Here is a 24939-nt window from a genome sequence, read left to right as displayed (position 1 = left end):
CACTTTGGCAGGTGGATTCTTTACCACTGAGCCACCAGGGAAGCCCTCAGTATCTTTAATAAGCCCTGAACTCATTTGTCTTGGAGCATCCGTCCAGGACAGTGTTTTGCAGCACACACTTGGAAGAATGGTAGTGTAGATTAAAACATCAGGGCAGCAGTGCGCTGGGCAGTATTCATGTTTATAGTTGTGATGCTAAATCAGAATGAATTATGTTTAGCACACTATTTAATGAGGCACAGATTATGGATGCACATTTTAATTTTTTCTACCAAAATGGTTACACATTTTGGAATTCTGAGTCTGAAGGAGTAATCTCTTTTAGTCTTTATTGATATTGAATGCATGAGGTGTCACTGTATTTGAAATGTATCTAGGCCATTATGTGGTAAAAAGGCTTTCCCTACTTAACCTGAGCCCCTGATCCCCCTTTATAACATTGTTTTTGTGAGCCCTAATTTTGTGAGCCTTGAATTCCCAACAGCCTTTTTACAAATAGAATTTGAGAATATCACATATTTGCATTTGGACACTGTACTAAAACATGCAGTATTTTGAAGGAAGTTCCAAAAAAAGAAATTAGTGAACATTAAATTTCTAACTTATTTATGTCCATCTTGAGACTTTTCTAATTGAATATATGCAGTATGATTTTTATGAAGTTGTAATCAGTGTATACATATAGTCCTATGACCTGCTTTTCTCAGTTGCTGATACTTTATATAAATATGTCTGATTTTGACATGTGTCATTTATTTATAACTATATGATATTTCACTGTGTGACTGGACTGTAGTTTTCTTAATAATAGAGTAGCAGCATCAAGAGCAAGTCTATATATCTGTAAACTTTTCTACTTCTGAGTACAGAAATGTTTTCTTCATACTGATTCTCAATTCATAACTTTAAAGAGCTTTTTGTTTTCCCTTTTTCCATTTTGGCTTTCATACAGTTTCCTGAGATAATGCCAGCTGTCTCACATATCCTTTTTTATTATTATTATTTTATTTCTTTATTGTTGGCTGTCCTGGGTCTTTGTTGCAGTACACAGGCTTTCTCTAGTTGCGATGGGCTCAGCAGTTGCAGCTCAGTAGCTGCAGTGCATGGGCTTAGTCGCCCCTGGGCATGTGGCATCTTCCCAGACCAGGGATCAAACCCATGTCCCCCTGCATTGGCAGGAGGATTCTTTAACACTAGAACCACCAGGGAAGCCCCCTGTCATACGTATTCTTTCGTTTTGTTCTTTTCTTTCATATTTAAAACACCGTTGCTGGTGTGTCTATAATGAGTACTGCTGAGGCAATTGGTTGCTTCTGCCATGCTTAATGATTTCCTGCTTTGTCTAGTTTGGACTATAACTTTTCTAGCCCTTTCACTGTATATTTTGCATTCAGTTTTTTTAATGAGGACATCAAGCAACGAGATAATTCAGAAAACATTTGCCCAAATACTGCTGTATTGAGTAGGATAGTGATGGTGCCCCCAAAAATGGTTGATTGTCAAAAAACACCACAACTAGAAATGTTCTAGAAACGTCTAGAAATGTCTAGAACGACTAGAAAGGTTCTTTAGTAAATTAAGTGTTGGAGAGGTCATGTAGAAATGTTTGTTATTTTAAGTTGTATGACATTTGAAAATCTTCAACTCAGGGGCTACTTGAATTTAATATTTTGTTTATTTTATTTTTACTAGAGGAAACTTAAGATGTTCCTTGATTTATGGCCATTTAGTGGGTGATTCTGGGAGTGGTCCTCATACAGAGGACCTAGAGCAGGGAAGCTGCTTGCTTCCCTTACTCTGACATCCCTGCAGATTTGCCCTTACCTCAACTTAATGGGGTTTGCCTTCAATTATTTCTAGCAAGTTTGGTTAAAATTATGATGAAAAGTAAAGAATCTGCCTGCAACACAGGAGACCCAGGTTCGATCCCTGTATTGGGAAGATCCCCTGGAGAAGAAAATGGCAACCCACTCCAGATTATTGCCTGGAGAATTCCATGGACAGAGGAGCCTGACAGGTCCACAAAGTTGCAAATAGTCAGACATGACTGAGCGACTAACACACACACACACGTGATGAAAAAAACACATTTTTTTCCATGACATGAAAGACCTAATCATGTTTGTTTTCTGAAGCATTTCTCTATAGCTTCTCTATTCGGATTGGGAATACCGGGATCGCTTTCATCATGCCTACAGTGGTGGTAATGGACGTATCTCTTTCCATGACCCGACCTGTGTCTGTCGAGGGGTCCGAGGAATATCAGCGCAAGCACCTGGCAGCCCATGGTTTGACAATGCTGTTTGAGCACATGGCCACAAATTACAAGCTTGAGTTTACAGCTCTGGTGGTTTTTTCATCCCTCTGGGAGTTGATGGTTCCCTTCACAAGAGATTATAACACCCTACAGGTACTAAAAGAAATGAGTTATTATATGTACAGGGCCCAAATTTATAGGAAGGAAAGCAGTGTTATCATACTGCACTGAATATTTATAACTGGAATTGCTTAATGATAAGTCTCTGAGTATACTATTTTGAATATAACTATAAAACAAGGATTATAACCAGTAGGCCCTCAGCCTTTGTTAGAGCTCTGAGTTAGAGCTGTGAGTTGTTGCCATAGTCACCTCTCTTGGTTTTCTGAAATTCTCTGTGGGAGGGGAGCATCTCAGAATGTAGTGACTTGTTCCCTGAGATTCAAGATCTTTAGGTTCAACACTACTATTTTCTACTTTTCTATAAACTTGAGATGAAAAATAGCCCTTACAAAAGCCTTCATTCTAGAGTAATTCAGGAGTATATTTCCTCCCCAACAAATAGCCTTTGATTTACAGATGCCAAGAAATCCTCATTTTAAAACTTTGATTGATCGGTGTTATCTTCCGAAGGTTTGTCTGTGATATGCCAAAGAATTTACTTTCTGGCAGCATCTCTAAATTATTAATATTTCCAACAATGCCTCGCACAGTTCCTTGCGGATAGGGAGCAGCAGTCAGTGTTTGTGGAATTAAAATGAACAATTTAATAATTGCTAGGCAGTTTAGAAAATCAGGATCAGTGTAGTTTGCTTTTTAAATATAAGTAATAAAATTTTGTTAAATCACTTATTATCTCACTTTTTTTAAAAGTGACTCAAAGTTTGTTTGTTTTTTTTTCATTGCACCGAATTTCTTATAAGTAAGTAAACTGAGGACCTTGGATGTTTAGTAGTGTGAAATGTAAAGAGTTGCTATATAGATAGTGCAGAGTGATGATTAAGACCAGGAGTCTTAGAGTCTGACTGACTGGGTTCAGATCTAGATTCTGCCACGTGGGCATAAGACCTGGGAAAATTACTACTCATTTTGTACCTTAGTTTCCTTACTTTAAAAATAGGTTAATCATCTACACCTTATAGCATGTTATCATGATTAAATGCATGTAAAATGCCTAAGGTGGTGATAGTATTCAGTAAGTTTTGCATTATTTTTGTTGATGTGCTTAAACATTTTTCATTTTAACTATTCTGTCAAGATCATTTACAAAAATATGAACTTGATGGGCTATTCAGTCTCACCTGATGAGAGAACAAAATAAAGGGAAGCTCTTTTTTACCATCCTTTACAGTTGAGGAAGTCTGTTTTACCAATTTTTCTTTAAGAAAGTGTACTTTGGGCTCTCGGAAATGCAATGTCCCCCTGTGTGACATTCATGCTTTGAACAGTTTATGTTTTTTTCTAGTAACAAATGAAAACAATAAAGAATAATGAACAATTTTATCTTTCATTCAATCAGGAAGCACTAAGTAATATGGATGATTATGATAAAACCTGCTTGGAGTCTGCATTAGTTGGTGTTTGCAATATCGTTCAGCAAGAATGGGGTGGTGCAATTCCTTGTCAGGTAAAAGCTTAATTCTTTTCTTTGCCTTAAGTTAAAAGCATTAACCACTGAGGTGCTTCAGTTTTCTTCAGGCTGTAACACAGCATGCATTGTAATTCCCACAAACTATCTTATATGCTATTGGTATCTTTTAAAAGAAGACACCAAATCAACACCAGTATACTCAGAAAGCAGCACAATTATGCGTTAAGGAAAGCATCTTCCTAGTAAATTGACTTATTGAAAGCTGGTATTTGTATAAAATACAGAGGGCTCGCAGTGGAATTTTAGAACACTCTCTGGAAGGGATGATTATAATTCTGAGTGATAGAATTGTAAACATCTGTACAATATAGTCTGTCTGCATTATTCCAGTGTAGCATTTATTCAGCACACTTTTAACCTTCTCAACTATTGACTCGTCTAAAAAGTGAGGTGTATCAATGTTATAAAATCAGTTGCCCTTTCCCGTGAGTCCACAGTAGGTCTACGTTAGCATCAAATCAGAGCAGAGTTGTAGCAATTGAACATTTGCCATAAAGAGGTACTTTGAGAAGTGGTTTATTTTAAAGGAGAAAACAGTAAAGTTGCCACAAGGAAAATCATAATAGTCTACAACAGGAGTCAGGAAACTTTCTGTATTTTAGCCTTTGCAGGTCTGTGGCAGCTCCTCAGCTCTGTTGTAGCATAGAAACAGCCATATATATTAAGTAAATAAATGAATGTGTTTCTGTTCCAGTAAACTTTGCTTATAGAAATAGTCAGTGGCCCATAGTATATGATTTTTTCTATAGGGTCAAATACAGAATTCCTCAGTAGTGTCAGCAGCATCAGTGATATTTGTTTTTTAAATAAATATAAGATTGTAGCTGCCTATAGTGTACAATCTACCCCAATCTACAATTGGAAAGATTAGGGGTTGACCTAAGTAAAGCATGAAGGAATATGAGAAGTGATGGAACCGGTCTGTATCTTGATCGTAAAAGTGGTTACATCGCTGAATGCACTTGTTGGAACTCGTAGAACTATATACAAATAAGGGTGAATTTTACTGCATGTAAATTGTATCTCGGTAAACCCAGCTTTTTTTTTTTAAGCTTTTTTCTCTTTTCTTGCTGTAAAACCATCCTGTTGATAGAGTATGATGTCATGAGTTGGTGAAGACCCTGACCTACTACAATAAGGTTAAAATCAGATCACTTTAATGGACACTTGCTAAAAAAGCCAATATATACGTTTTATTTCTTTTCAGAAATAAAAATCTTTGGCACCTTACTTCATAATTATTTGGTACATTACAGACTATCTAACTTCCTAACTATAATGAAAAGTAAAGTTTTGTTGTTAATACCCTCTGAACTGAAAGCTAGCAGATAACACAGTTTCATTTGCTACTTCTTCAGTGTTTGAAGAAACTCAGAAAGTATGTAAGAGCCAGACCTTATGCACCATGCAGACTTCTGCCTTTTAATGTTTTCTTCTTCCTTTGCAAAAAGGAGGAATCTGAATTTGAGATATACTGTACCCTGAGGGCAAGGAGCTGGGCCTGGATCCACTTAGACTTGCTTGGTGAGTTTTGGGGTGAACCAGGTCCAAAACACAGTGGAAGTTATTAGTGATTGTTTTTTATAATCAGTTACTATCAAATGGATTTGTTTTAATATGGAATATTTTTAGCCAAATTTTTAGAAAGCTGGACTACGTCTTCGTTAGACATAGTCCATTAGAGTAAAGTCTGTTTCATTTGGACATTACAGAAAATATTTCATTATCACACAGCATCTGAAAAAGCTAGTGGCGGAAGTAAATAATTAGGTAGCAGCTGTTGGTACTTGAAAGAGGGATATGCGTTGCCTGCCTTCCCAAGAGATGACATCTCTCCAGGGGACCTCTATTAAGCATTTTTGGGCTTTAGAAGTAAGTGCCAGTCTTGAGGGGCTTCCCAGGTGCCTCAGTGGTAAAGAATCCTGCCAATGCAGAAGACCTGGGTTCGATCCCTGGGTAGGGAAGATCCCCTGGAGGAGGAAATGGCAACTCACTTCAGTATTCTTGCCTGGAGAATCCCATGGACAGGGGAGCTTGGCAGGCTACAGTCCTTGGTGTCGTAAAGAGTCAGACATAAGTGAATGTGCATGCATGCACATGTGAATCTTGGCGCTTCACATGGTACAACCACCTAATACTGCCTTACTGGCCTATTATTGTCAAGTTACTAGACTAGGTTAGAGAGCAAAAACAATCCTCCTCTGGATTGCTTGCAAAGTCCACCCTGCACAAGATCACTTGGAAGCAATGAGAAAAATGAAAATGATCTGTAACTAACCTTCATTGTTAGTATGTTTTGAAGTCTTTTAAACATTATAGGTTGATTAAGAATGCATTTCAGGACTTCCCAGGTGGTGCAGTTGGTGAAGAATCCACCTGCCAATGTAGGAGACATAAGAGATGTGGGTTCAATCCCTAGGTTTGAAAGATCCCCTGGAAGAGGGAATGGCAACCCACTCCAGTGTTCTTGCCTGGAAAACTGCATGGACAAAGGAGCCTGGCAGGTTACAGTCCATGGGGTCACAGAGTCTAACACGACTGAGCGCACATACACACTGGTAGTACAGTGGATAAGAATTCCCCTGCCAGTGCAGGGGACACCGGTTCAATCCCTGGTCTGGGAACATCCCACATGCCATTGAGCAACCAGGCCCATGTGCCACAACTACTGAAGCACTCACACCTAGAACCTGTGCTCTGCAGCAAGGGAAGCCCCTGCTCGCCACAACTAGAGAAAGCCCACACAGCAACAAAGACCCAGCGCAGCCAATAAATAAATAGTTTTTAAATCATGCGTTTTAAAAGTCATGTCTATATATGGTAAATAAATACATGTTTAAAGGAGTTGTCATTTTAGTTGACCAGGGGTAGATAAAGTTTGTCATCTTTGAAAATAAAGTGTCATGAATCAGTCTTCAGACTTCTGTGCTGATACCTCCTAAGGACACATGTAAATCCTTATTCCATTTTTGACAGCAGCGCCTTAGGTGCCAACTCCTCGTCTGAGAAGTAGGATTCTAGTTTTAATACAGTTAAGTAAGAATTGGTTATGAGTGGTTTTGTCCTTTTTTTAAGTGTTCACAGGTAGGTGCTTTTCTTTAAAGGTTTAATTAGGTAAAATATAGTAAAATCCATAGATCTTAAGTGTACAGTTTATTGAGTTTTAACAAATGTATACACCTATGTAACTGCTCTTCCAGTCAAGCTATAGAACATTTCCATTACCCTGCAGTTTCCTCATGCCCCTTCCTACCCAGTATCTCCCTACATTCCCTATTTGATTTATCTTAGTTTTGTTTCACCTGTTCTAGAACTTCCATATATATATGTATAGAATCATAAAATGTGTGTAATCTTTCACTCGACAAAATGTTACTGAGATTTATTCACATCTTTGCTTGTATCCCTGCAAAGGTACATTTTTCAGTGCAAATGTAATTCGGGAGAAATGCAAACATTGCCAAATGAGACTGCCTTAAATAAATATGTTATTTCATGGACAAAGCTGCTCTCACTCTTTGAAAACAGGTGGTTCTGGTGACAGATGGCTGTCTTGGCATCGGTAGAGGGTCTCTGCGGCACTCCTTGGCTACTCACAACCAACGCGGTGAGAGCAACAGGTTTCCACTACCTTTTCCTTTTCCATCTAAGTTGTACATCATGTGCATGGCGAATCTGGAGGAGGTAATGCTTTGTACTAAGTTCTTTTTAGTTTGATTAGATATGTTTTGGGACTCAGTTTAATTTTTAATATATTCCAGTAATATTGCATTATGTATACAGGCATGCCTCAGAGATATTGCAGGATGTTCCAGACCACCACCACAAAGTGGGAATTGCAGTGAAGCGGGAATCACAATAAAGCGATTTGCATTAATTTCTTTCTTTCCAGGTGCATATAAAAGTTTTGTTTATACTGTACTGTAGTCTGTTAAGTGTACAATAGCATTAAGTCTAAAAAAAATCTACATACCTTATTTTTAAAATATTTTATTGCCAAAGAATGGTAACCATCATCTGAGCCTTCAGCGAGTTGTAATCTTTCTGCTTGTGGAGGGTTTGAAATATTGGGAGAATTACCAGAATGTGACACAGAGACAAAGTGAGTAAATGCTGTTGGAAAGATGGGGCCAATAAAATTGCTTGACACTGGTTTGTCACAAACCTTCAATTTGTTTTAAAAAAAAGCAGTATCTGCGAAGCTCAATAAATGAGGTATGCCTGTACTATCACACCGACCTGCATTGTTTCAGCTGAGACTGATTACTAATTATATTTGAAAAGACTTTCTGTCTCAAATGCTCTTTGAAAGCACAGTGTTATCTCAAGAGACATAGCAGGAGTTGTTATCCATCCTACTTCCCACAAAGATCCTTCACATGCTGAAGAGTCAAAATGTTCTTTTTGGTGGTCAGTGTTTTCCTCAGTTAGGAATTCTTAACATCCATTAAGCTAGGAATGTTGACAGAAGTATATGCTTTTTTTTTTTTTTTTTTTGTAAAGTAACATTACTCTGATGAATGTTTTATTAAACTCCACTTCCTGATTTTCCATTTAGTTTGGAAAGTTATTTAATTTTTCTTCATCTCAGTTTTTCTATCTGTAAAATATAGATAATGATGGTTTTTACCAAAAGATGTTAGAAACATTTGGAATGGAAGATGGTCTGTGAATACTAGCTGCAGTCACCTCTGAATCATTGCAAAGCTACTTGAAATGAAATAGCTCTACTGGTATAATTTTCTATAACATTCCTCTTTGGCAACTTTGAGTCAAAATTGTTTTCCTTCTCACATTGATTAAAGAAAAAAAATCATCTCCCTTATGTGACCTTGGTGTGTTGATAATAATGTCTCATTTTATGCCACTTTAGTCTGAGTGAACTCCAGGAGTTTGTGATGGACAGGGAGGGCTGGCGTGCTGCAATTCATGGGGTCGCAAAGAGTCGGACACGACTGAGCGACTGAACTGAAAAGGGTCGTTTTGCTTTCTAGCTTCAGAGCACTGATTCCTTGGATTGCCTTGAACGTCTTATAGATTTAAACAATGGTGAAGGGCAGATTTTTACTATTGATGGTCCCCTGTGCTTGAAAAATGTACAGTCTATGTTTGGGTGAGTATACACATTGAACTTTATTGCCTTCTTACAATCTATTATTATAATTTGATAGCAAACAATAATATCTAGTTTACTATTTCTAATTGTGTCATTTCATTTTCCCCAAGTTGCACATTTTTCAGATATTATGACTGATAGTAGTGACTTTTAAAAGTTTACTCCCTTTTAAATTAAGCATATCTAAATCTATAATGCCTATAGTTACCAACTTCCTTACATTGACAAAGATGAACTTGCTTTTGGGCTTTTCAGAATTGAAATTTCCTCACCAAAAATATCAGATTTTGTTGTTTCACAAATGGTCAGATAGATCATAGCTTTGGAATAAACTTGAAGGGAAAACAAACTTGACATCTTAAAAAAAATTTCCTTGGAAAAAAGTACATGTGTCATACTACTGTTCCTATAACAAATAACCATCATATTCTAGAAAGCTGATAGATCTGGCATATACACCCTTCCATGCTGTCCTCAAGTGCGGCCACCTCACCGCTGACGTGCAAGTCTTCCCCAGGCCAGAACCTTTTGTAATAGATGAGGAAATTGATCCTATCCCTAAAGTCATTAATACAGGTAACTTTTTTTTTTTTAAACTTCCTCCTTAGTACTTCTGTTATCCTTACTTTCTTCTAACTTCTGATTTTCTTCTCCTCTCTCCAGGAGGGCTGAAGAGAAATACATACTCAGTATACTTTGGATGGGAGGGTGCATTGCCTAAGGGTTGGCAGATGAGTGGTCTTCCATGGTGACGTCATGAATTAATCTCCAATCCTAGAGGGTTATAACCACAAATTACTAGAGATTGAAAACCAGAGCCAAATTCACTAGCATTGAAATCCTTGAGGTAGTCCTTTAATAGAGATAGTAAGACTGACTTGACACACATGGAGAGAAGCATGGAAAGCTTTGTAGAAGCTTGAAATTGAAGTCGCTCAGTCGTGTCTGACTCTTTGCAACCCCATGGACTATAGCCTACCAGGCTCCTCCATCGATGGGATTCTCCAGGCAAGAATACTGGAGTGGGTTGCCATTTCCTTCTCCAGGGGATTTTCCCGACCCAGGGATCGAACCTGGGAGGCAGACACTTTAACCTCTGAGCCACCAGAGGCTGACTAGCATCATTATTAAGGTCATGTATGAAGAGCTAGCTTCTAGACTTGTCTGTGTGAGTCTTCCTCTGTGACCCTGGACAAGTCACTTCCTCTAGTTCTTATTGGCTAGGTGAGTGGAATCTCTCAGGTCTCAGCTCTGATATACCGTACCGCTCTAATCCTGCTGCTTATGACTAAAAGAAAGCAAAGTATATGACTTCTACCTGGCTCGTGTTGCCGGTGCTATACTTAGGTTAGATTGGCAAAGCCAAGAATCTAAAGTAACTAGGGTAGTAGAGAAGAGAATTGTCTGATATTGGCAGATGGACTCCTTGAGTGGTGGGTACATGTTGAACCATCAACTATTTTAGTCACCAGATCGCCCTCTGTGCCTGGCATACTGTCTCATGCTCAGTAGACATTCACTAGGTAGCTGTTCAGTCACCAAATGATTAAAATTAAATACAACTGGAGATTCATTGCATTCTTAAATGTATAGATTTTAAGGAGTTTTTGAAGGAAAAGCTGTGCACAAGCTCTTTTCTTTTCTGGGCCTTTATTTTCTGTTCCGAGCTCTCTGAAAGTAGGGCATCCGTCTCTTTCATTGCAACTAGACTGCAATGTGCCAAATGTTTTGTTGCCTTCAAACCCGTTAGACTCCCATCTTTTTTTGGATGAGTAACTTTCAATAGATCTTTTCTTTCAAGAAGCACTTTACTTTCTATGTATCAGATTTCATAAGCAGTGTTTACATGGGGAAATCAAATACGATGACTGAGAATGTTACTGGAAATTTCTCTGAATGGCTCTAATACTTTGCATTTTAAGTCACTAAGATAATAAGGATAATTGTCTTTTATTTAATGGACTAAGTTATATAAACTTTTAGTCCAGGATTTTTGTTAAAGCTTATATTTAAACCACTTTAAAACATAGGCCTTTTTCTACTCAAATGAAAAAATATATATAACTGCTTATGCTAATTCATTTGTTAATCAGCTAAAGAAAGTAATGACACCAAAAGTCCAGAGAATCAGATTTCCTGATTATTCAATATAAGAAGTACGGTATACTCACCATGATCCTGACTTTTTTAAAAAATTGTTTTGAGAATGAGTGAAATATGAAGGCTTCTTCCAATTAAAAATAATGGGTGACTTTGTTTTTCTCTTTACAGTTTTTAGTGTTTTCTAAGTTTTTATACTAATATCTATATAATCAGAAAGAAACTTTTAGAATGTACTTTGGGTTTCAACTTTTTTTTTTTTTTACTAATTTTAAATTTTCAAAAAATACTTTTGATCTTTAATACAGTTTCTATAAAGCAAGGAAATCATTGTCATATATAGACTGCAATCCTGGTTTTGTAGAACATGTATTTCTTTCTCTCAGGGAAAGCATTTTTAATGCAATAGCCTTGCTCTCCAAATACAGGCTGCTTTCAGTTGTCGTGGAAATATTTGTGTATATCGCCCCCTGGTGACCAGAACATCCTTTACAAAGACAGCCATTAAGCTTTTGCCTTGGCTGAGGACCTAGCCTCATAAAAAGTTTAGCTGATTTGTCATAAAACTTAAGTCCATTAAATAGACAGATATCCTTATTTTCTTAGTTACTTGAAATGCAAAGTGCTAGAGTCATTCAGAAAAACTTCTAATAACCTTCCTAGTCATTATATTTGAATTCCCCAACTAAACACACAGTGTTTATGAAATCCAGTACATAGAAAATAATGTACCTTCCCATAAGATGAATTAATTTTTATTGGAGTATAATTGCTTTACAATGTTGTGTTAGTTTCTGCTGTACAGCAAAGTGAATCAGATATACACACACACACACATATATATATATATATAATATATATAAACACTCCTCTATTTTAGATTTCCTTTCCATTTAGGTCACCACAGAGCATTGAGTAGAGTTCCCTGTGCTGTACAGTAGCTTCTCATTAGTTACCTATTTTGTGTACAGTCTCAATGTGTGTATATATCAATCCCAGTCTCCCAGTTCATCCCACCACCAATTCCCCCTTTGGTAACCATAAGTTTGTTTTGTACATCTGTGATTCTGCTTGCAAGTAAGTTCATCTATGACATTTTTCTAGATTCCACATATGAGCAACATTATATGATATTTGTCTTTCTCTTTCTGACTTACTTCACTCTGTGCAACAATCTCTAGGTCCATCCATATTGCTATGGATGGCATTATTCCATTCCTTTTTATGGCTGAGTGATATTCCATTGCATTTATGTACCACATCTTCTTTATCCATTCCTCTGTCAATGGACATTTCCATGTCCTGGCTAAGTAGTGCTGCAGTAAACATCAGGGTGCATGCACCCTTTCAGGTTGTGGTTTCCTCCGGATATATGCCCAGGATTGGGGTTGCTGGGTCATGTGGTAGCTCTATGTTCAGGTTTTAAGGAACTTCCCTACTGTTGTCCATAGAGAACAGTATTGGCTGTACCGATTTACGTTCCCACCAACAATGTAGGAGGGTTTCCTTCTTTTTTTTTTCCCCACATTTGATAAGGAGGTTACTTGATATCGTGTAGGCAAAAATAAGTTATTTATCTGCAAATCCCACATGGAATCAATGCTTAAGGAAGTGCTCAAACATAGATAGTACTAACAGAATAAATACAACTAGCTTTTGTGTCCAGGACTGCCATTAAAGTTTTATTTTTAACTGAACATATCAGAATTTCATTGTACCTTGATCAGAACTCACCTTTGGTTGTAGTTAATGAAGTTTCCACTCCTTTTCAGTGGGTAAATCTCAAATTCAGTTCAGGATTTAGATGCTCCACTGCTGGTGGCAGCAACTTTGAAAAGTCTTCACAGCTCAGCCAACTCCACACACCACAGCTCTGGGCTCCAGAGAAGCGAGGGTTTCCTTCTTTCCACATCATCTCCAACAGTTATTGTTTGTCATGAATTAATTCTATGTTGATTCCTTCTTTTCAGATTTGGAAATAGTGGGATTTATTGATATAGCAGATATTTCAAGTCCCCCAGTTCTGTCCAGACATCTGGTCCTACCTATAGCACTTAACAAAGGTGAGTTCTCTTCTTATTCCAGTGATACATATGAAGTATCTTATTATCTAAAGTTATTCTTAAATGTTGGGTAGTAGAATAGCCCATTTTGAAGAGTTTTGGGGAAAGGAGTATTTACTGGGTTGGATTTTTTTTTTAATGGAATGTTGCCTAATATATTAAAAACTAATTCTGCTGCTTTATAACTGTGGAAAGCATGTGACACGATTTACTGTGTGCTGCTTTGTTAATTTACAGTGGAAGTCCTCTTTAGAGATGAGAATGCTTGCTTAGTTCCTCATCTAGGGCTCTGTCTTTCCCTGTGGGATCATGCTGGGGAAACCAAAGTAGTTCTTAGAAAGTTGCTTGATGAACGTGGAATGTAGCTTTATAACAGGAGAAACTGCACCTGTTCTCTGCTGGTGCTTAGCACATAGCACATACTCAGTAAATACTGTTGAATGAATGAATGAATCAATCCAGGCCCTTGTGAGGCCACATTATTTCAGAATATACTTCTCCAGCAACTATAGTTACAGCTCCTGAATTCAGCATCTCTCTGGAGAATGTTAGTCTCTAGCACTTTAAACTTCTCTTTTCTCTGTTTTAGGCTGACCATCTCCTTTATGTTCACCAACTTTCTCCAAGAAATGTATACAGTCAATCAGGTTTCCCCCTACTGAGTTATGATCACATTTCATTTACTCACGGTTATTTCAGTTGGAGTTTTGGGTATTCCATAATCATCCATCACAAAGACCAAATCTTTGATATGTTCTCACAGATGACTGTTTGTGATCATTGTGTTTACACTTTACCTTATTGTTCTTGATATTGATAACAACCAGGTTTCCCTTATTTTTAAGGTCCTGGGGGGATTCTGCACACCCATATAAATTGCCAAGGAAGAAAGTGGGCAAAATAAAGAGTTCATGTAGGAGAACAGTGGAAAGGAAAGTATGGGAAGGCAAAATGGAACCGTGTTGTAAGGGCTATTGAATATCAAGCCAGGCAGAGTCTTCCTATTGAATTAGAAAGTCTTTGAATCAGCTTGAGTAAACGGATAGTTCCAGAAGGAGGTTACCTGAAGGAAGATGCATTCATCTGTTGGAGAGAACCTGGAGTTGGAGAAGCGAGTTAAGAGGCTTGTGGAGAAGTCACTGTTCTTTGGGGTATCCCATCCACTTGCTGCCTAAGGGCTGTCAGTTGAGAACACTCTTGACATCTTTGAACCTCTGTTTCTGTTTCAGTGGTGCCTAAAATTCCGAGAGAGCATCTAGCTTAGTGTTCTAGTAAAAACTAAGGAAAGCTGATTTTTTATGTAACAGTTTTGCTGAAATATAAATCATATACCAAATACTTCACTCATTTAAAGTGTATAATTCAGTAGTCGTATTTAGTGTATTTACAGAGTTATGCAACCATAACCATAGTTTTTGAATCAGAATTTTAGAATTTTCACTACCTCAAAAAGAAACCTTTTAGCTGTCAATCCCTAACCTTCCATCTCTCTTAGCTTCAGGTAACCACTGATATCCTTTCTATCTGTATAGATTTGCTTATTCTAGATGTTTCCTATAAATGGAATTCATATAATATGTAAAAACTGATTTTTAAATGGACATAGGAAAGCCAGAATATGAGTTTTTCTTCCTCGTTATAATATTCCTTTATAATTCCATGTACTCTCCTTCCAAGGTTAGAAGCAACCACGAGTGCAATTGGAGCTTGGGGCTTTTCTAGCTAATATCAGTCTGATTGGTTTTCTCTCTTTTCACAGAAGGTGATGAGGTGGGTACTGGTATAACTGATGACAATGAAGATGAAAATTCAGCCAATCAGATTGCAGGCAAGATACCCAACTTCTGTGTCCTGCTTCATGGCAGCCTAAAAGTGGAAGGAATGGTGGCGATAGTTCAGCTAGGGTAAGAAACTTTTTTACCATTTGTTGAGTGAAAGGGAGAATCAATTTACAAAGTGAAGTATTTCCCAGATTTTTCTGAAAGAATAGAAAGAATCTCATCAGTCTTTTTCTCTTCCTGCCATATCTTCCCCACCTACTGTCACCGTGTCTACTTCTCTTTAAAGCATCCACTAGAGTAAGTACAGAGTGAGTCTTTTCATTATACTGCCTTTATATTTTTTAGATGATGAGCATTTTTTATTTCTTTTTTTAAATTTATTTATTTTTAATTGGAGGATAATTCATCACCATGAATCACTCATAGGTGTATACATATGTTGCCTCCTTAATAAAGTATTTTTTACATTGTTTTTTTTTTTTTCCTTTTTATTTTGTATTGGAGTAAGCTGATTAACAGTGTAGTGATAGTTTCAGGTGAACAACAGAGGAACTCAACCACACATTACATGTATCCACTCTCCCCTGAGCTCCGCTGCCGCCCAGGCTGCCATGTAGCGTTGAGCAGAGCTCCCCGTGCTGTTCAGTAGATCTTTATATTGCCTTTATATTATATCTCTTCTCAGTTTTCCTCTTTTCTGTCCTATCTAGGAAACCCGGAGTCAGTTAAAGCAATGCTGCCAACTTGTTATAGGATCTTAGACAGACTTCTCAGCTATAAAATGAAAAAAAGATGCTGATAATATTGAACATTTAACCATGTGCCAGATACTCCTCTAGGCACTTTACATATGTTAACTCATTTAATCCCTCATAACACTATCCAAGAGGTATCAGTATTACCCCCTGTTGCCTTAGACGAGGAAACTGAGACTTAGAGAGCAAAGTCATGGTACTTGCTCAAGATATTGAATGAAAGAGTCAGGATTTTTATCCATGCGTGTGACTCTGTAGCCCATGCTCATAACCACTGTGCTATATTCCTTCTCTATAAGGAATGCCCTTCTAGCTTTGACTTTGGATATAGTCTCAAAATCTGCAGAACTGCCTGCTTCCTTTTCGAAAATACCTGTTTGTTAGAGAAGAAGAGGTGACTGGTCATCCTCTGGCCATCAACTGGGATTGATTGGTAGAGAAGATCAAGAGTTGTTAAGGATACCTAGAGGAAGCATGGCTCCATTTCTGCTGGAGTTAAAATTAGCTAATCCAAAAAGACAAATGCAATTCTTATTAGATATTGGTGTGCTAGATTCTTGGTACTCAAGTTACTTGTACTAATTCTGAATACAAGAATCACCTGAGGCCCTTTGAGAAGTGTGAACAGAGCTGGGTGATGACTTTGCGCACTGTGTTAGAAGGGCTTCTCTGTGTGGTATTTCTGTGAATGATTTGGAGGTGGCTGAAGAGACCTATAGGTCACAGCTCTTACTCCTCACCACACCTGCAGCTATCTGCTGCCCTTGTGATTCTCTTTTTCTCTTATAAGACTGTTTTTTATTTCTGTATCTACATAACTAGTAATACATATCTCCAAAGAATGCTAATATTAGGGGGCAATAGTATGCATTTGTAGGTTTAGGATTTGGCTTTAATTTCAAAGCTGAAAGCCATATCTCTCGAGAGAAAAACACAGGGTAGAGTTATTTAGCTTGACAGTCCCAGGCGTAAAGCTGTTCTCACCGTCCGTCTTCTCTCCATCTAGTCCTGAATGGCATGGGATGCTCTACTCTCAAGCTGACAGCAAGAAGAAATCAAACCTCATGATGTCTCTCTTTGAGCCTGGCCCAGAACCTCTCCCATGGCTAGGGAAAATGGTGCAGTTGGGTCCAATTTCAGGTATACCCCAGATCAGACTTTATTTATCCTGACTTTGTTTTCTCTCTACTGTTCTGAATGGCTCTCTCTGTGAGTCAGAGAGCGCGTGATTTCCCTTATGAGTGCCCTGTGGTTTCTGATGCTGGATATGTAGGTGGACAGCCCCAAGAGAATTTAACCTTTGGACTTTTAACATTACAGCTCAGGGGAAACAAACTTTCTTTAGTGTACTATTTTTAACCCAGCTACCCCTAGACATTCTTAGATAATTTAATCCCATACCTTCTTGAGACTGTTTTCCCTTAGTTTTCCTCACATTGCATTCACCTGGCGCTTATCTTTTTCCTTGGCAACTTTTTTCACTTGTAATCCTGTCTTTTCTTCCCCTTGCCTCATGATTTCCCAGGGTATTGTTCTTTGCCTTCTACTCTTGGGTTATTACTCTCTCTTGTTTATTTCATCAGCTGTTTTGGCTTCAGACTCTCAACATGCCTCTAACTCTCATCCTGCTTGATCTCTCCCTAAATCTTGCACCTGTATTTCCCGGTTGCCACTTGGACCTCTCCACCTGGATATTCTGTCACAGTCCTCAGATCAGCGTGTTTGTGGCAGAAACCATCATCTCTCCCTCTCTCCCATAAGCCATTTCTTCAGATTTTTCTACTCCTTCTGATTGAGGCCTTTGTACTCCTAGGTACTCAGGCTCCAACTGTAGTGTCTCCCTGAGCTCATTTGGGCCCATTTCAATTTTAGGAACATCTGCCAAGCAGCCTATTCTGTGCCAGGTCTGCAGGCTAAAAGAGTCAGCAGAAGTTACTCAAAGACTAGTGGAAAGTGGAATAATAAACCTAAACTGGCATGAGATCACAGTTGGCCTGAAGTAGGGGATGGTCAGCTCTTCCTTGAGGACTTGGGCATATCTCCAGAGAGGAGAGAGACCATTACTGAGTTTGAAGAAAAAGAGAAATTTGTTCTAAATAGAGCACCTCTAAAAAAGAAAGAAGCTAGACCACAAAGTGGGAGGGTGAGGGTGGGAAGGCCAGATGGTAGGTTAGAGTTTGGCAGTGGGACAGCAGGGCAGGCCTCATCTGAGACTTTATTCTACAGATACGGGGGAGCCGCTGAAGGAGAGTAATATGATCAGATCCTTCTGGCTATGATGAGAACAGTGGAGATACCAGTTAGGTGATTATGTATTCTAAGTACTGGTAACTTCTGCAGTTGTGCAGTGTGGCTGATATCCAAGTGAGAGATAATAAATTTTGCATTTAGAAAGAAAACTCTGTGGAGTATGGATTTGAAAAGGTATGGGCATCTTGCTGTTAGAAGTCCCCGGTGACAGTCCTGGAGATGTCAAGATGAGACGCAGAACAAGGCCATTGGCTGGGAACAGAGAGGATGTGATCCATGCAAAGGTATTTTGAAGGTGGAAAGAGCAGTTTTTAGATACAAGAATAAAGGAAACAGAAGAGTTGAGAATGATCCCAGGTTTCTGACGGGCTGCAGGGTCAAAGGTGGTACTAATAATTGAAACAGAATAGTAGATTTGGGAAGAACTTCTCTTGTGCACGCTTATGCCTGTGAGATTTAGGTGAAGGTACCTATAGACAATTCCTGTAAGAATCTGGAGTTCAGGAGAGAGGACAGAGTTGAAAGTACAATTTTTAGTTACAAACATTGCCGGGGTCCAGCCCTGGTGGATCCAGGGAAATTCGAAGGGGAGACGGCTTCAGCGAACTGGATACAATAGCTTTAATTAAATATTAATTAGAAATATAAAGAGTAATAGAATGGGGATAGCTCAGTAGGAAAATTCAGTGGAGAAAAGAGGCTGAATAACTTGGTTTACGTGGAAAGCTAATAAAATTCCAGGGCAAGGAATTTATGTCACCTACGTAGGCCGCAGGCGTCCTCCCGTTCTCCCGAAGGAGAGGAGACACTAAGGCCTCCCCGGTCAGATCTTAGAAGCCCAGGCATGATTAGTAGGCTTGACGAGCCTCCACGTTCCAGATGGGGATTCAGCCAGAAGGTGAGAGAAAGAACGACATGAGGAGACCAGTCTTTCAAGGAACTGATCCCATTTTTTATTTTTCCAGGGTCTGTTTTTATACACTGAGATGTTATACAAAAGTCATGCGGGGTCAGCAGTCCTGACTTTTATTGAAGTCAGGTGCTTCATACAAATGTATACAGAGGTCTTAGGGGTGTTACATCATCTTCTGACCAGGGGGCCTGCTGACAATTGATGACCCTCTCCTTGTGACAGTGGTCAGTCAACCAGAACACTTATTTCTCCAGAGGTGATTATTCTTAAAACAGACGCCACCTTCCAAAGGTACCAGATAAAGTTACATTCCTATAGGGTGAGGGTGTAGTGGGTTTTAATTAAGGAAAGAATTTACTTAGCCTAAGGTCTAATGTGATTAATATCAAAGGTTAATACTTATTTCTTCTATATATTCATTAATGTGTATAAGGGCAGGGGATGTGGAGACTTAGCAGCAAACATTGGCTCAACAAATGAAAAACCCTTCACCAATACAATTTCTAATCAGCCCACTATACTATACTAATAGTTTTCTAACTTCTCTAAAGAACCTGTTTTTAGAAGGTTTAAAGCATCTCGTGCTTCTCACGGTTGGGAGGCTGTGAACAATCACATGTGGCCGGACAAGCCTGTCAGGCAGGCTAGAGAACCTTCAGAGGAGTTTGTAAGTTGCAACACTCCTGTCATGCCCAGGAATTATTATTAACTGGAGCTCCAAGTTAACTCCTTCTCCGAAAGAGGTGGTGGGGGACAGCCCCCCGTAAAGTCAGAGGTGTAGGTGAGAGCACAAAGTAGTAAAGTAGGCAGACTCTGGTTTTGGGGGTAGATGCTCAAGAATTTCCAGGGGGACTCCTGAGGCTCGATCCCGCCTTTGCGTATATCGAGCTTCCTTCCTCACGACCTTTGCCACGGGCGGAGTTCCTCACACTGGCTCCCAGCAAAACATATTGGTGATCTTTAAAATGGAGAGATGAGGGAGATTGCTAGGGCAATAGTTTACAAATTTGAGTTTTGGTATACAAAAGTAAACCTGGAGAACTTGTTTTAAAATTCTGTTTCCTGGTCCCCACTTACAGAGATTCTGATTCAGTAGGTCTGGATTCAAAATCAAGAACTTGCAGTTTTAACATTACCTAATTGATTACAATCTAGGTCAATAACCACACTTTAAGAAGCCCTAGCCTCAGGAAAGTATATACCTCAGGGGAAAAGGACCAGACCCCTAGAAAGGACCGACTACTAGAGGCAGTGGAAATGGCACCAGTAAAGGAAAATGAGAAGGAAGAGGCAGAGAAGAGAAAAAGTACAAGAAAAAGGAAGTCACAGAAGCCAAGAGAATAAAGAGATTCAAGAAGGAAGTAGAGTGTCTCATGAGCACATGTAAGTCAGGCCTGCAGTGTCTTACACACATGTGCATGCATGTCCATTCAGGTTCAAAGGATACCTTTTGCCATCGAAGCCTAGAGATTTTGATGGAATATCGGCCCTAGAAGCTAGGCCAAGGGTCAGCAAACTTTTCCAGCAAAGGGCCATATATAATAAATATTTTACATTTTATAGGTAATTATGGTTTTTGTCCGGGGAAGGCGATGGCACCCCACTCCAGTACTCCTGCCTGGCAAATCCCATGGACGGAGGAGCCTGGTAGGCTGCAGTCCATGGGGTCACTAAGAGTCGGACACGACTGAGCGACTTCCCTTTCACTTTTCACTTTCATGCATTAGAGAAGGAAATGGCAACCCACTCCAGTGTTCTTGCCTGGAGAATCCCAGGGACGGGGGAGCCTGGTGGGCTGCCATCTATGGGGTCACACACAGTCGGACACAACTGAAGTGACTTAGCAGCAGCAGCAGCAGCATGGTTTTTGTCACAGCTACTAAACTCTGACATCATAGCACAATACATAAACCATTTAAAATATAAAAAACCATTCTTAACTCAGAAACACACAGCCAACCATAGTGTGCCAACTCTTGAGCTAGATTCCAGGGGCTGGGATTTTAAAGGTCACACAGGAACAGGAGACAAGACTGAACTGAAATCTCCCGAGTAAAGCATGGAGTGTGGAAGTTCTACCCTCTCAGTGAGAGGATGACAAAAAAAATTCTATTCATTGTTTCTACCTACTTTTTACATATAAAGAAACCTAAACGTCTCCTGTGAGACGTGGAAGCCCAAGTCCTGCACCATGTGGCTCAACCCTGCCCGTTCCCTAACCAACAGTGTAAACCCTGGAGCTGAAGCAGCGAAACCTGTGGTGCGTCCTCCAGAAGCTAATGTAATGGCTCTGTGGAAACTCCTCTACAACCCAGGGGGAAAGTGAAAGTGAAAGTCACTCAATTGTGTCCAACTCTTTGTGACCCCATGAACTATACAGTCCATGGAATTCTCCAGGCCAGGATACTGAAGTGGGTAGCCTTTCTCTTCTCCAGGGGATCTTCCCACCCCAGGGATCAAACCCAGGTCTCCTGCATTGCAGGTGGATTCTTTACCAGCTGAGCCACAAGGGAAGCCCTACTGCAGAAAAAACAGTCCTCCCTGGAGATGTGTTTGATTTGAAAAAAAAAAGTTGTAAAATCATATGAAGGTCTTTGATTTGAAGGAAGAACGATAGGAGGATTAGCGCCTTGAGGAGTTAATCTAAAAGATGTAGAATGAGTATTTTAAATGATTAAATAGTTTTAGGGAAGAATAGAAACCAAGAAGAAAGAAGAGGACACTGTGAATCAAGAGTCATTTGATCTTGACAGATAAGAGATTCTTGGTGGCTTTGTAAGAATCAGTTTTGGCAAATGATTAGCCAGGAGACAGGCTGAGGAATGAATTAAGAGTTTGACCACAAGAGGACAGAAAGAGGACAGTAATTGGAAGAGAACCTGGGTGTGTGTGTGTGTGTGTGTGTAAAGGGATTCCTCACCCCCTTTATTCACTCTGCAGCATTCCTACATTCATTCTGACCTTTGATTCTCAGGGCTTTTGCATTGTACTGGGTTTCTTTACCTTTCACTTAGATCAGTTCAGTTCAGTTCAGTTGCTCAGTCATGTCCAACTCTTTGCGACCCCAAGCCTGGCAGCACACCAGGCTTCCCTGTCCATCACCAACTCCCGGAGTTCACCCAAACCCATGTCCATTGAGTCAGTGATGCCATCCAACCATCTCATCCTCTGTCGTCCCCTTCTCCTCCCACCTGCAATCTTTCCCAGCATCAGGGTCTTTTCCAATAAGTCAGTTCTTCACATCAGGTGGCCAAAATACTGGAGCTTTAGCTTCAGCATCAGTCCTTCCAATGAATATTCAGGACTGATTTTCTTTAGGATGGACTGGTTGGATCTCCTTGCAGTCCAAGGGACTCTCAAGAGTCTTCTCCAACACCACAGTTCAAAGGCATCAATTCTTCTGCACTCAGCTTTCTTTATAGTCCAACTCTCACATCCGTACATGAACAACTATAGCTTTGACTAGATGGACCTTTGTTGGCAAAGTAATGTCTCTGCTTTTTAATATGCTGTCCTTATGTTGGTCATAGCTTTTCTTCCAAGGAGCAAGCGTCTTTTAATTTCATGGCTGCAAGTCACCATCTGCAGTGATTTTGGAGCCCAAAAAAGTAACATCTGTCACTGTTTCCATTGTTTCCCCATCTGTTTGCCACGAAGTGATGGGACTGAATGCCATGATCTTCGTTTTTTGAATGTTGAGTTTTAAGCCAACTTTTTCACTCTTCTCTTTCACATTCATCAAGAGGCTCTGTAGTTCCTCTTCGCTTTCTTGGATAAGGGTGGTATCATCTGCATATCTGAGGTTATTGATATTTCTCCCAGTGATCTTGATTCCAGCTTGTGCTTCATCCAGCCTGGCATCTCACATGATGTACTCTGCATATAAGTTAAATAAGCAGGGTGACAATATACAGCCTTGACATACTCTTTTCGGAATTTGGAACCAGTTTGTTGTTCTACCTCTGGTTCTAACTGTTGCTTCTTGACCTGCATACAGATTTCTCAGAAAGCAGATCACTTAGATCAGAGGTCAGCTAACAATGGCCTGCAGGCCAAATTAACCCACTGCTTGTTTTGTAAATATAGTTTTATTGTTAAGTTTTATTACAGAATCTCTCCCATTCGTTTACATACCTATGGCTGTCCTGCTTCAGTGGCAAAATTGAGCAGTTACAACAGAGACCATATAATCCCCAAAGCCTAAAATACTTACATCTGATACTTAACCTAAACTATTGTGATCGTTTTTACCACAGCGCCTGTCCATAATCTAAGGTAGTAGTGTTCATATTCCTTTCTGATCCGGCTGCCAGCCTAGCAATGCGTGGCTCATTGTGCATATTCTTAAATCAGATGGAACTGCTTTTTTCTCAGCCCTATATTCATGGTTTGTTTTTTTTTCTCTCCCTCTGTTCTTTTCAATGAGGGTAGTAAGAACTAACATCTATTGAATTTAACTTTGTGCCAGGCACTGTGCTAGACAAAATGAAATGGGTCATCTCATTTAACTCTCACAACAGTCCTAGGAGATTGGGATTGTCATGGTAACAAGTAGTAAAAGTGAAAGTGAAGTTGCTCAGTCGTGTCTGACTCTTTGCGACCCTGGACTGTAGCCTACCAGGCTCTTCCCTCCATGGGATTTTCCAGGCAAGAGTACTGGAGTGGGTTGCCATTTCTTCCTCCAGGGGATCTTCCCAACCCAGGGATTGAACCCAGGTCTCCCGCATTGCAGGCATACGCTTTAACCTCTGAGCCACCAGTAACAATAAAACCTGTCTTAGCTAGTTGGTGAGAGAAGTTTCTAAGGAAATGAGTACCTGACACACAGTAGGCGCATTTGAATGGTAGAGCTTGCTATTTTAATTATGATTTTTTAATTAAAGGGAAGCTTGCAAAATACTACTATTTATACCTACCCCCTTCTACTCCTAATTCTGTTCTTACAGATAACCATTCTCAAATTTTAATTTTTTCTTCTGATATTTTACTTACATTTCTAAATAATTTACATATATAGCTATTTCTTGACTGTTATTTTAATGCCATTTTTTTACTTTTCAAGGAAAACTGCTTAGCTCTTCTCTTACTACTGCCATCCTTGCCCACCTGTTCACCCAAGAAGCACATTTTTCCCTTGCTCAACCGTTGCAGTGTGGTTATGGTGTTCTTGACCGTTCAGCCAGTGTTTGGTCCTTGCTGAGCAAAGTCAGTGCTACTCGCTGCTAAGCCACGTGCTGCACAGTGCGATGTTTCCTTTGTTTTGCAACTCTTTGTGTCCTACCCCAGATACTACTGTTGTTTTTAATTAGATATTTCTTTTTTCTAGCAGGTAAGCTAAATGTATTCTGACTGACTGTAATTAACAGGAGAGCTCTGTAGGGAAGACACCGACATTCCTCTTAGAATCCAGGAAAGAGCCTGGCAGCCAGGCTGGGGGGAAGCCAGCAACAGATGAGTGCAGCCATCACTCTGGGCCCTCATGGCCTTCCCCTGCCTTTTCTTCCCCCTTGTTTTTCTTTGCTCTTTTCCACGTACCTATCACCAATTCCTGCCTAAGCAAAAGACATCCTTTACGTATTTTGTTGTCACTTTCTTTTTTTCCTGAGAGTCATCTTCCTTCCTTTTGTTTCATGAATGGACTGGTTATTCTCTAGGCACATTGCATAGCTGTCATCCCACGTCTTCCCTTCACATCTCTCCCGTGACTCTCCTGGTTGATGAATCCTCCTGAGAAAAGGGCACATGGGAAGTAAGCATTTGAAGTCTCATATTTGTGGAAATGTCCGTATTTCATCCCTTACACTCTACGGATGGTATGGTTGAATATTGAGTTCTAGGTCAGGAATCATTTTCCCTTAGAGTATTGAAGCATCATTCTGTTGTCTCTTCTGGCTTCCAGTGTTGCTCCTGAGAGTCTAGTGCCATGCTGACCGTCCGAGCTTTGACCCTGGTCTCTGTTTCTCTGTGCACCTTGAGGCTCTTCTAGTGTCCCTAGCGTTCTAGATGTCCCGAATCACATTCCTTGGTTTCGGTCTCCTCATCATTGTGCTGGA

The 24939-nt window shown here is 39.6% G+C and overlaps 1 protein-coding gene across 2 annotated transcripts in view; it reads left to right on the top strand.

Moving 5' to 3' along the window:
- INTS14 (integrator complex subunit 14) overlaps positions 1-24939 on the top strand; it is a 36320-nt gene that overhangs the window by 2312 nt on the left and 9069 nt on the right. For both annotated transcript variants that reach the window (XM_061430116.1, XM_061430115.1), the window contains exons 2-9: positions 2136-2410; positions 3777-3884; positions 7437-7592; positions 8903-9021; positions 9458-9600; positions 13095-13187; positions 14947-15091; positions 16730-16863. In XM_061430116.1, the coding sequence (XP_061286100.1) occupies positions 2189-2410; positions 3777-3884; positions 7437-7592; positions 8903-9021; positions 9458-9600; positions 13095-13187; positions 14947-15091; positions 16730-16863 (1120 nt within the window). In that variant the 5' untranslated portion in view covers positions 2136-2188. The remainder of the gene's footprint in view (positions 1-2135; positions 2411-3776; positions 3885-7436; positions 7593-8902; positions 9022-9457; positions 9601-13094; positions 13188-14946; positions 15092-16729; positions 16864-24939) is intronic.

The sequence above is a fragment of the Bos javanicus genome, chromosome 10 (genome assembly GCF_032452875.1).
Source record: "Bos javanicus breed banteng chromosome 10, ARS-OSU_banteng_1.0, whole genome shotgun sequence".
NCBI lineage: Eukaryota > Metazoa > Chordata > Mammalia > Artiodactyla > Bovidae > Bos > Bos javanicus.
The sequence above is the reverse complement of the archived record's forward strand: the minus strand, read 5'-3'. Positions and strand labels throughout refer to the sequence as shown.